General features: G+C 46.5%; 1 protein-coding gene across 1 annotated transcript in view; it reads left to right on the forward strand.

Moving 5' to 3' along the window:
• LOC307081991 (transcription factor COE3) overlaps positions 1 to 12,500 on the forward strand; it is a gene marked incomplete at its 5' end in the record, with an annotated part of 105,661 nt that overhangs the window by 61,744 nt on the left and 31,417 nt on the right. Inside the window, 4 exon segments of the mRNA XM_079745390.1 lie at positions 2,537 to 2,618; positions 3,157 to 3,274; positions 6,273 to 6,403; positions 8,015 to 8,141. Coding sequence (XP_079601516.1) covers positions 2,537 to 2,618; positions 3,157 to 3,274; positions 6,273 to 6,403; positions 8,015 to 8,141 — 458 coding nt within the window.

The raw sequence follows: 12,500 nt of genomic DNA on the forward strand, positions 1-12,500 counted from the left end.
GGTCACTCTGTCACGGACATGGCTATCCTTGGCTTGCTCAGTATATCCGTCAGTATATTTACTTCCACCTATTTCATGGAGGTCTCGATAGGGGAGAGACAAACACCAACTTAAAAAGAATACGCTCTTAAATGTATTAAACCATTCCATGAAAGACCAACGGCAGGTGTATGAGCCCAGTAGAGAGACGTTAGGGAGAAAGATAGAGAGAGCCTTAGTGTCTGACAGTTGGACTACGACTCTCACATGAGCGTCTCCCCCAGGCAGCAGGATTTGAGGAGAAGGGTCTGTCTATCCTCCATATGTGATGGGGCGGCTTGATTTAATACCAAAGCTCTCAGCCACGTGTCATATTGACATTTCCAAATGGTCTCTTTAACACTTCCTACCAACACTGGGCCGGTGAGGGACCCCGGAAACACACGTGAAAACGCACACACGCATACGTAAAAACACAACACACCCGTGAAAAAACACACACACACACACACATACACACACACAAAAACATACACACACACAAACACACACACACACACACACACCTCGACACATTCACACACATACACAGACACAGACACATACACACGCATGTGCCTTACAAACATATAATATATAATACAATATAATACAACCAATACACACAATAAACAAGTTGTACTACACACTAAAGTAATGCTGAACATAGGAATAGAGACGGAGTGGCACATAAATATAACAACACAATTATTGTGTAATTACACAGACACACAAATGTGTCTGTGTATGTGTGTGTGTTTTAGTTTTCCCTGCTTTCATATCAAAAGGCTATTTTTGTGTGAATGGATGTGGCTGTGTGAACATTGGTGTGTATCTGTGTGTGTGAGTATGTGTGCAAATCTTTGTGCTCATGCATTTGTGTGTGTACACATGTGTGTTTGTATGCGTGCATCAGCGCGTCTGCACTCATATGTGTGTGTGTATGCATGCGTATCTATGTGTGTGCTTGCATACGTGTGTGCCCGTGTGTAGGTGTGTGTGTGTGTGTGTGTGTGTGTGTGTATGTGTGTGTGTATCAGGCAGCCTGAGTCTCAGTGCAATTCCCTGGCAGAACCGGGGTTGATACGGCCCCAGCAGCCGTTTGTCTCCTGCTGCCTTTTAATTCAATCTTTATTGATCCATATCTCCACTCCCAAGGACTCCAATATCATATGAATGGAGCTCGGGGATGGATTCCCCATATCATTGTATTCCATTGCCATAAAGGGCATTAGTAGCCTACAGTGCAGCTCGGATCAGGTTTCAGTCGATACACGCTAAATAGACTGTCCATTTTTTCCACTCTCTTTGCTCAGTGTGTGTCATTAGAAAAATGACCTGTTTCTTAAGCAACAAGGCACCCGCTCTCTGATTTGCACCCGTCAGCTGAGGCCAGGTGCAGGGGACGGGGGGGGTTAAATATACATCCCCCCCTTCTGTAGACCCGGCCCACGGCAGGCCGGCCCCCCCCTGCTGTGCTTTAAAAAAAGATTTTGTTACTGTCTTATTAAGGCGGGAATCGATGCCGACCTCAGAGGTCCCCGATTTATACAAACACCCCCACATCACACGCACACACACACACACACACACACCTCACACACACACACACACACACACACACACATGCATGCACGCACACACGCATGCACACACATTAGCCATGCTGTGTTCCCAGCATGCCTCGCATACACCAAGGAGGAGGGAGACGAGAGGGGCAGGAGGAATGGGGTGCGGTTCATCGGCAGAGGTTATCCCTTGGCTAATGTGACATGGCTGTCGCCGACCTTGGCGCTTGTTAACTGCTCGGATTATTATTGTGATAATGGGGCAATTAAAGAGAAAGCGCTCCATCAAAACGGGGTGGGGAGGGGGCTTATGGTCCAGGAGATGGATGTGCACAGATTACAAGGCAGTGGGAAATGCATTAAGGTGGCAATCCATTCTAACTGGATGACTCGGAGTCTGTACTGCACATCCGCTCTCTGCGCACACACACACACACACACACACACACACACACACACACACACACACACACACACACATGCGTGTCCACACCCACACACACCAACCCCATCCCCCCACAGAGCACTCCCCAACACCTACCAACGCCGCGGTTGTTACTGCTCGTCCTCATTGATATCCATTCCCAATCAATACTTTTCTGCTGCTGTAAAATGGGCGTAAATCAGCATTGAGGACAGGGAAAGGGGGCTGTGTTGGGTGGGTTGAGGGGGTCAGGGGGAAGGAGGGGTGCGGGTGTGGGGGGCGATCAGGGATCGGACACTCGGGGAGAAAAATCAAGAAGAAGCTCTAATGAGACACCATAAGTCCGGCTGGAAGTGTCAGCCGGCCCGGTGTGATCGAAGAGAGGCTGGGGTTCATCCAGAGACGGGGAGGGCCTGGGATCACAGCGGTGTCATGATGGAACCACTTGGTGCACACATGTTGCTATCAAACAAGGCGGCAGGGGATTACTGAGTCCTTTCCCTCTGTGTTCTGTGGTTCCTTGCAGATTCTTCCTGAAGTTCTTCCTCAAGTGCAACCAGAACTGTTTGAAAAATGCGGGGAACCCCAGAGACATGCGACGGTTTCAGGTAAGAGCCTACACCCAGACTCTGAATGTCAATCCCTCTCCGTTTTATGAGTCAAACTACTTTTCACATTCATTTGATTACACGTATGCCAACACATTTCACATCATCCTCTTTTTATTCTAAACCTGAACTAGTTAGGATTTGGCACATCGGAGCATATTACTGTCTGAGCCTTAGAAAACCTTACAACCCGATTAGCATTATTACAAGAAACCATTGACCCTGTAGGGCAAAGAGGTCGAAGGTCAGAAAAAAGGCTCAAGGACCTTGATGCGTATTTCTGTCTTCTTGAGTTGTGAACAAATCAAGAAGGCCAGAAAGGAAAATAATTGATCAATTTGCGATAAACTCAATAACTCGCGATAGCAATAAAACTAGAGGGTTGATTCATGCTTAAGGAGGTTGAGTTGTGTTAATCCAAGTCCCACCTGGAAGATTTTGTCAGATCCTTAGTTTGTACCTGAATTAACTGACATTATGTGTGTGTAGGTCCTCAGTTTGTGCCTAAATAAACTCACAGTATGTGTGTGTGTTGTAGGTGGTGGTGTCCACTACAGTCAACGTTGATGGGCATGTCCTTGCGGTGTCAGACAACATGTTTGTCCACAACAACTCCAAACATGGCCGCCGCGCTCGACGCCTGGACCCGTCTGAAGGTAAGGTTGCGTTATTTCTGTCATAACCTTATAACTATATAATTATTATATTTTATATTAAATATATATAATGTATGAATATAATTATTATTATTAGTATTCAAGCAGACATTATATCAAAATGTACATAGAGTGGATGTTCTGAAATAAGTGTCATCAATAAGAAAGAGGGGGAAAAAATAAGAAATTGCTCAAGGATGCCTGCAGGTATTTTCCGGACATCGGGGCATGATGTCCGGAATGTCGAGGCTGGGAATTAAACCCCTAAACCCTAAACTATCCATAACCCCCCTCCAGTCAAACAGCACTTGGTTAACTGATCCATATTGGAGTAAATCCCAGTTTCCATCAGTCAGGGAGGGGTAACTTTTCTGAACAAAATGAATACCAACGAGACTTGGTGCGTTTAGCTTGCCTCAAAGAATTACAATAACATAGAAAAGTCAATACAGAATAAACAAGTGTAAAGCAAGGCCAAAGGTTAAATTCCCGGCATTGTGATGACGGAACAGTTCTGCGTTCCCAGAGGGGTTGTGTGGTGTGAATAGTTCATATTTTTTCTTCACAGACTACATTAAGAATGTTAATGACTAGATCTAGGTTGAACAAAAACAATTTAAAAAGATTTCATTATCGTTTTTAATAACAAACCCATCTATCTAGCAAAATGCTTTATAGGTGATGCAAATAGGAACTTCAAAGTGGAATAAAAATATGATTATATGTTAGTGTGTACATATTGTACCTAATGGAAATCCTTGAGACATAGAAGCGCTGTTGTGCAGACATTTCCACTGACGGACGTGCGTAACGGCCTTCTACCAAGCTTCACATTATCCTAAAACAAACCCACAGTTCTTATCCCAAAGATAAGGGAACACTTGTTTGTTTTACCCTACTTCAAGTAGCAGATGGGCGGAGTTTAAAACATCAAAGCATCTGGGTTAGTGTCAGGTAACCTAACCATCAGAAAAGTTGAACATTTATTTGTATGCCCTTCACGTCGCCTCTCGACGTCTAAACAATATGGATTTACTTTTTACGTTTTTTTTTTTTTCTTTGTTGTCATCCCTGTGCATCTCCCTAAAAACCGACACACAAACAAACATATCCAACGAGGACATGCAGGCACTCCTCGACACAGATCTGTCAACACCGCTGACGTTGATTTATTTTCCCATCCCTGATGAACCACTTAACCGCTCAGGTCTCCTCTTCCAACCTGCCTGCTATTGGCTTAGAGTTGGCTTGAACTTTCCTTCGGAGTCACCTCTTCAAAGCCTAGCGAGCACCACGGCGGTAGGCCCGGTTCGCCTCTTGCTCAGCCCAGGGACGGGAGGCCGTGCCTGGGTCTCTGGGCTTTGTCAATCTGCAGGAGAATCCAGGGGGGGCTCCAGGATCTCTCTTGGCTGAGCAGAATCACTCGTGACGAGGCCCAGAAAGAGGAAAAGCTCTGCTCTTTTCATCTCTGCCAGATTGGGATGTTTTTCGAAGGCGATAAAAGCCTGACATCTGCTCATGGCTTTGTCGTTTACCCATAACCCCCCTCCACTCCCCTGGCTAAAACTTTCCACAGTCTGTTCCACTCCATTGTGCTCTATTCATGGCTCCCCACTGAAGCCTCCTACCCCAAACCCCCCACCCAACCCCTTCTCCGCGACCTCCCTACTGCTCTGTTTGTTTACTGACATGACAAAAGAAGAAATAAATAGCGCTGACAGTCAGCTACTAGAGGAAAATGCTTAAGTACTTTGGAAGCGCAGAGGTTTCAAGAGGGAGTCTGAGGTATCGGATTGAACAAGCCCACAAGACTCCCCCTTCATGAGCCGAATGCAAAGCAATTCCAAACTTCTGATGGTGTTGTTTTAACGGGAGGCCAATATCTGCTGGATAAACGTGAGACTTTTAGTGTCAAACCGTATAGTCAAGGTGCAGAGAATGATGTATAATCAACTTTGAAAAAAAAAAAAAAAGTTGGGAGGGACTTTACTCAGACATAAGAATGCCGTAAGAAAAGTTTGTAAAAGTGAATAAACGTAAAGGTTCCCAGGCTGTTGCATCTTAATTTAATCGTCACACGTACAACTGCATCCAAACCACAGAAGCCTCTCTTTAATTCTCAGCCGAAGTTGCTGCTGCTTGTCTCCACCAAGACTTTACCATACCCCCTTTAAATATTAAATACAAAATTGATGATAGAAGCTTTGTCGGGTAGAGAATTTTACTGGTAACAGGCACATTTGTAAGTAAGACACTTAACAGAGCATCTCTCTCGAATGCATCTCTAAAAGTGACCTCATATAATAAACCAAGCGGCACTCTCTACCGCTGACTGGAATATCAAATCATTTTCCCAATAAGTTCCCTCTTGGATCAATGTAGGACATACGGAGCCTTGGCGTCCATTTAAAACGAGGAGGCTTCCTAATCTCCCGCCATTCTACTGGGTTGGGCCGAGGCTCCGGAGACAGCAACAGTCTCTCTGTCTGACTCTGCCCACACACACACACACACACCATACACACACTGTCTAGTCGACACGGAGACAAACCGCTGTTTATGCGGAACTCCCCAATCGATTCCTCGGACCACTAATCAGTTTGCATATTATTAGCGGGTAGGCTAATAGGAGAAATAACAGAACGCTGTGCCTCGCCGAACAACGACGCGAACGCCGGAGTGTTTCTCGTGGATGCATGCACGATGTGAACCTGATTATTCGTCCAGGGTTTCAGTCAACACAAATAATGGGCAAAATCAAATGTAAAAAATATATCGACCACAAACTCATCTTTAATTAGTGTCTGATTAAAATGCCATGATAAGCTTTTGAATTCACTGCAGGGATAATAGTCGCAACAGATGTGTACATGTGTAGTTTATGTGTGTGTATGTGTGTGTGTATTTATGTGTGTGTGTGTGTGTGATTTTGCCGGGCCCTGGACTGCAGCTGTATCGCTCATTCTCCCTGTGTGGCCCCTTGTGTTTCCTGAAGCAGCTACACCCTGCATCAAAGCCATCAGCCCCAGTGAGGGCTGGACAACTGGGGGGGCCACCGTCATCATCATCGGGGACAACTTCTTTGACGGGCTCCAGGTGGTCTTCGGCACGATGCTGGTCTGGAGTGAGGTAGGTCTTTCTGTCCATCCATCCGTCTATCTTTCTTTTCATCTCTCTGTCTGTCTTTCTAAACCCCTGTGTGCCGTGTGACACATGTTAACGTTGAGTACATCCCTTAAATATTATGGGTCCTTCTCTCTATCACTCATGGTTTTGAGGCGACTGAACAGGTGCAATCAATAACCAATCCATACCATCTTGCCATGGCCCCTGACCAGTCTAGATGAGCCAAGAAGCAGATTGTCGCGCGGTATTGCCGTGTATTTTAACCGTGCATGCACAGCTCTAATACCAAACATTGCTTTACAAGTGTGCACTTTTTACGGTCTAGCACAAATATACACACAAACACACTCACTCACACTAACACACACTTACATGCTCTCACACTCTCACAGATGCAGACTGAAACACCTGCACTGCGCGGCTTTCTAGCGTGCAAAATCTGCTTGTCCCCAAAAAATATGTAGATTGGCTCCGCGTTGAGTTTTAAGAGCTTTCAACGCGGCGCGGCGCATACGGCATGCCATGAAATATTGAATCAGGTCCAGAAGACTCACACACCTGGTGGTATCACGAGATGAGAGGAGAAGGAGAAGAGAGGATGGAAGAGGACAGAGAAAATGTAGAGAAGAGAGGAGAGCAGAGTAGGAGTGGAGGAGAAGAGAGTAGGGGAGACGAGAAGTATAGGAGTGGAGAAGAAAGGATGGGAGAGGTGAGGAAAATAGACCAGGGGAGATAAGAGAAAGGGAAGAGAGAGGAGGGCAGATAAGAGATGAAAGGAGAGAAGGAAAGAAGAGATAGGATGGGACACAAAATGAGGTGTTTTGGGGAAATACTGAAGCGTCTTTTTGCTTTGATCCTGCCAGTTGACAGCTTGGAAACCTCTGTAGTGTCCCTGTGTAGCATGGTTCTGGGGTGACCCAGATTTATAATGTGACTGCTTTCTGCAGGTGAGGTCTCTCTTCTGTTGGGAGAGGGGACCGTGAATGGAGAACAGTTTCAAACTTTTGTTCCTGGGGAAGACATGTGGCATTTGTGTCTACATCATTAAACATGAACAATTTCCCAGAATGAAGCACAATAATGAGCTTGAATGTTGAAGTTACCATTATAAACTTGTTTATTTGTATTGTTTCCACACAAATATCAGCGTGATTTTCATGGTGGTTTTTTGGTGTGTGCAAAAATTGTGTTTTTTAAATAGAACTTGTGTAACGTAAATACTTTCTTTTCCAAACAGTAGATAGAGACAGGGGACTTCCTTTGGGAATTCCCACGCTGTTTAAATGACAAACAAACAATGCATTTACCAGCATACGATGATCATTCTGTGATATTTATGTTTGAGTTAAGAGCTTCAACTTTGACCTAAAGTGCTTGCGAAGGACCACTCTTTACAATGTGTGTGTGTGTGCATGTGTGTGTGTGTGTGTGTGTGTGTGTGTGTGTGTGTGTGTGTGTGTGTGTGTGTTTGCGTGTGTGTGCGGATGTGTCTGTGCACGCATGTGTGTGTGCATTTGTGTGCATGTGTGTGTGTGCGTGCTTGTGGTTGCGCATGTGTTTGTGTGTGTGTACGTGTGGGTGTGTGTGTGTGTGTGTGTGCGTGATGTCTTCCAGTTGATCACACCTCATGCCATCCGGGTGCAGACCCCTCCCCGGCACATCCCCGGCGTGGTGGAGGTCACACTGTCCTACAAATCCAAACAGTTCTGCAAAGGAGCCCCCGGCCGCTTCGTCTACACAGGTAAGACCCCCCACCACCCAGCCCTTGCTGGGCTCTGCATGGTGTTCTTTGGTCTGACCATTTACCCGAAGCAACCATTCAACCAAAGCGTTCTGTCTCTACAATTAATCATGAACATCTCTCAGAGTGTAACTCATAGTGTGAGTTTGGATCAAGTTACCAATGAATGCAAACAGACAACAGGCATCTTGTTTTCATGTAGACTGGCCAGTGTATATTTTTTTGAATTCCCAAAAAACATTTGTTTTACTGAAAACTGGAATAGCTTTGAGGCACCAAGCCGGTTCTTGGGATGTTACTCTGGTCACTTTTTCATGCACATCGTCGAGGAGAAGTTCGAGTTGGGGCTTCTTGATCAGGATGCCTACAGGTTGGGCTGTGGATCCCTGGTTCATAAATTGAAACCTGAACCTTGAACCTTTTAACAGGGAGTCAAACCCTTACTACTGCACCGTCCTACCCCACGTGTTACCATCCTGGACGGTCTCTGTATAATCTAGAATCAGATCGGGTTGAAGCTACCCCTCACAACCACAGCGTCTTGTTCCCCTAATGCGTCACTCCCTCTGGTAGAGGTTCAGTATATTAAAAGAAGCCCAGTATTTTCCCTTTCTTCAGGGAATACCTCGACTGTGTAGTGGCGCATGGTTAGAACAGCGGTAAACAAGATTCTCTTTCTGGCTACACTTTGTCCTTCTATTCATTGTCCTCCTGGACAGCTGTCCCTGGGTTGTCCTTCTGGCTCCTTTGTTACCTTGTCCCCCATTTTAACACCACTACCACCTACGCCACCAAAAGCACACAAAAAGAAAAGAAAAAAAGAGGCCGTATCGCAATCTCAAATCTGTGCTTCCCCATTCCCCGATTATTCCGCCAGAATATCCAGATGTCATTCAAAGTAGCCGAAAAGGTCAGACGAGACCCGCGGTTCGTGTGTGATAAGTAAATGTCAGTGTGGCGGAGTGGAGGAGAAATAAAAATACATAGCGTTCGGGGCTTTATGTTTAAAACACACATTTACCCCTGTCTCCCGGTCCCTCCGCCCTCCCGCGGCTCGGACCGCAGTTGGCTTTGTTGCGTCCGTCGCCGGTCGCCATCGGGCATAGGCAGAGCAGGGCGAGGGTGAGACAAGACACACAAAGGCGAGGGAGCCAGCCCACGGACCGTTTGGCCTCCGTGCGTTTTGGTATTGCTAATCTGATTCCTCCCGCCGATATGACTGACGAGTGCCGACCGCGGCGGTCTTCAATGGCCCCTGCCGCGAGTGAATAGAGAGGGCCCCCTTGTTATCTCCCCGCACCCGGCCCGACACGCACGACCTCAGCTTCAATTGTGTGTCGAGGAATACCCATAAAGGACATCCGTTTTGAAGTGATATGACTCCAAAGAAGGAAGAACTAAATAAGAGAGATGCAGCGCGGGATAGCTGTTGTGGTGTCTTTGGCGCGTCTCGCGCATGCAAACAGCGTAGGCCGCTTTTTCTTCTGAGAGAGAAGTTTCCGGAAAACATCTGACTCCATCTGATTGATGGAGAAGTTGCGAAAGCGTATTTCCCTAAAGACACTGTAACTGGAAACACAGACAGGTGGCTGCTTCATAATGGTGTACGATTTCTTCCCAGTTTCCACAGTCTTCTGGGTTCTTTCGCGCCAGAGCGGCCGGCCATATTGTGCACACACACCACCAGTTAAACTGATTTAAACATACATATTTTAAGAGCGGGAATGCACCAGTGTGCCTTTCTGAAGCGTGATCATTGTGCCAGCAGTGTGTTGTCTTCATGAATGCAAAATGAGGCAAGGTTTTAAATACTAAATTGGCTGGCTGTGTATAATTGAACAGGAAGGGGGATGTGTCCCAATGCCCACGATGTCATTTCCTCTAGGACTTCCAGGCATCAGAAACAAGTTTGCTTGTCTCTTTTGTGTTATGTCCCTTCCTTACCCTTTCTAAACACATGCGTCTCTTTGTTCAAACAAACATTCAACAGCTCTGTAGAGGCGCTCAGAGGAGAAATTAAAATACATTGTCACCCGGACTCTGACACGGAACAAAACAGCTTTTATTGAACACTAAAACATTACAGGAATGGATGGAAAGATGCAAGAACAGTTGCCATCCCTTCCTGTAAAGTTTTATTTATTTATTGACTCCAATTTTTTCTACTATACCAAGTTAATATTAATTGAATATTGAATACAATTTGATCCGGACTTGGTTGAACAGAATCCCCTAAAAAAAATAGAACAGAATAATAAAATACATCAAAAAGGATAAATTGATGCAATATAAAATTCTCTCTATATTTTTTTGTGTGTTCTCCTCAGTGGCATCCCTCCCTATCAGTGACCTTAACCTTACCGTATCTCCCTGATATCATGCATGTTTCATTCCCTTGGCCATGGGTTTGCTTTTTCCGCGTCTTTAACTCACAATCGGCGTCCATTCTAGGCCTTCAGTCCAGGGACAAGAACATCAGACTAGACTGGTAGCCAGATAGGGTATTGTTCCAGGGTTAAACAGAAAACATAGAAACCGTCCCATGCTCATTCTATGTAATTATCCTGTCGCAATGTCATGGAGGAGAAACGTGATGAACGTCCATAGTCTGATAGGCCTATCAAACAATCTTTCATCTACCTTGCCACATACCCCAAACATGTCTAGCACAAAGTACATCTCTCTCTATCTTGCTTCCTCCCTCTCCTTCTATATTTTTCACTTTCTCCCTCTCTTTCATGCAATTTTTCTTTTAGTTATCTTTTTACGCTCATCTGATGCCCGTCCCTCTTTCATCACTTCATCTCCCCCTCCCTCTCCTTTCCTTTTTATTTTGATGTTTTGCATCATTTCCCTGACTCCACTGCTAGCGCTCCTCCTCCTCCTCCTCCTCCTCCTCCTCCTCCTCCTCCATCCCCCCAAACCCCCCAGACTAGCAGACTCCTTTCACCCCCTCCCTAGCCACCCCTCTCTCTCCCGGGCCACAGATCCCCAGGTGTGGCTGCTGCTTGGCGGGGAGCGGAGTGGAGGGGAGGGAGGATATTAATGAGAGGAGCCTGGAGGTATTGACTTCCCTGGGAAAACACGGCGCTCGGATAAAAAAATCAGTGGCCAAGCACTGCAATAACTCAGCACCCATCGATTCTTCCAGGACCCCCCCTCCCCCACACACACACACACACACAGCCCCTCCACCCTACCCCTACACCTCTTCCCTATAGGCTTCATTGATCCAGGCATTACTAGCTGTGAGGCCATCGGCATGGGCCCTGATACCCACCCACCCCTGGGTCTCTGTCGTGCTCGCCAGGGGCTGGATGGGTGGGCCGGAATCGCCGGCAAACCATAGTTAAGGCCGACTCAGTAGACGGGGGATTAGGGGGTCACGACGGACAGACCGGTCTAGATTGAGATGTTCTGGGGATTTTAATTATGTTTGAACCGTTCGCGTCGGTTCATCTTTTTCTATTGTTCTTACCTTATGTATTCTATATGAATCATTCGACATTCATTTCATAGTGAGCAGTTTGCTCACAGCTTACGATGTTTTAAAAAAAAAAAGGTTTGGATCCGACCGCTACGCTCTCCTGCACAAAAGAATACATGAATTGAAAAGGCATGTTAAAAAAGGCATCAGACGCACAGTTATTGTCCGCCAGCCGGCGAGACGGAGACGGCGGGCCACTTGACTCGGGCCGTATTGTTAAATGGCAAAGGTCGCGGCAGACTGTTGTAATCACCGCCGGCTCTAGCTGGTGTCACTGTCTCAACACAGACCCAACGCGCCGGCCTATGAAGGATGGGGTTTCTTCTTAATCAGGCGTTCCCCCTCTCTCCCGAGCATTGGCTCTCTACCATATTTTTGTTTTTCCATTCGGCGTTAGAAAGGGCGTGGAGCGAGGCCTCCTTCGCGGAGGTAGGCGACCGAGGAAGGGCCATTAAATTAAATTATGATCGCTCCGCAACCAGAACATAATTCCTGATAATTGGGCTCTTTTCTCTGTCTTTGTTTGACTGTAGGTTTAAGTATCCAAGTCCCCCCCCCCCCCCCCATGTAGGCTTTGTTCTTGCTCTGGGGTGTCAGAGCCGTGATGTATGTTGGGGGGCTACAGGCGCTGGGGTTGTTATTTCCATAGCCTGGAGGTGGGGGGGTGTAGGGTGAACCTCTAGGGCAGCATTTGGCAAGCCCCAACATGCCCCCCCTAACCTCCACTCATAACACACACACACACACACACGTGCACCACACATACATATAAACACACACACTCACAAAAATGAACCGTACACACATGTACACAGACGCATACACATACACACACACACAGACACACGTGCGCCACATTAACACACACACAC

The sequence above is a fragment of the Pollachius pollachius genome (genome assembly GCF_949987615.1).
Source record: "Pollachius pollachius genome assembly, chromosome: 10".
NCBI classification, from domain to species: Eukaryota; Metazoa; Chordata; class Actinopteri; order Gadiformes; family Gadidae; genus Pollachius; species Pollachius pollachius.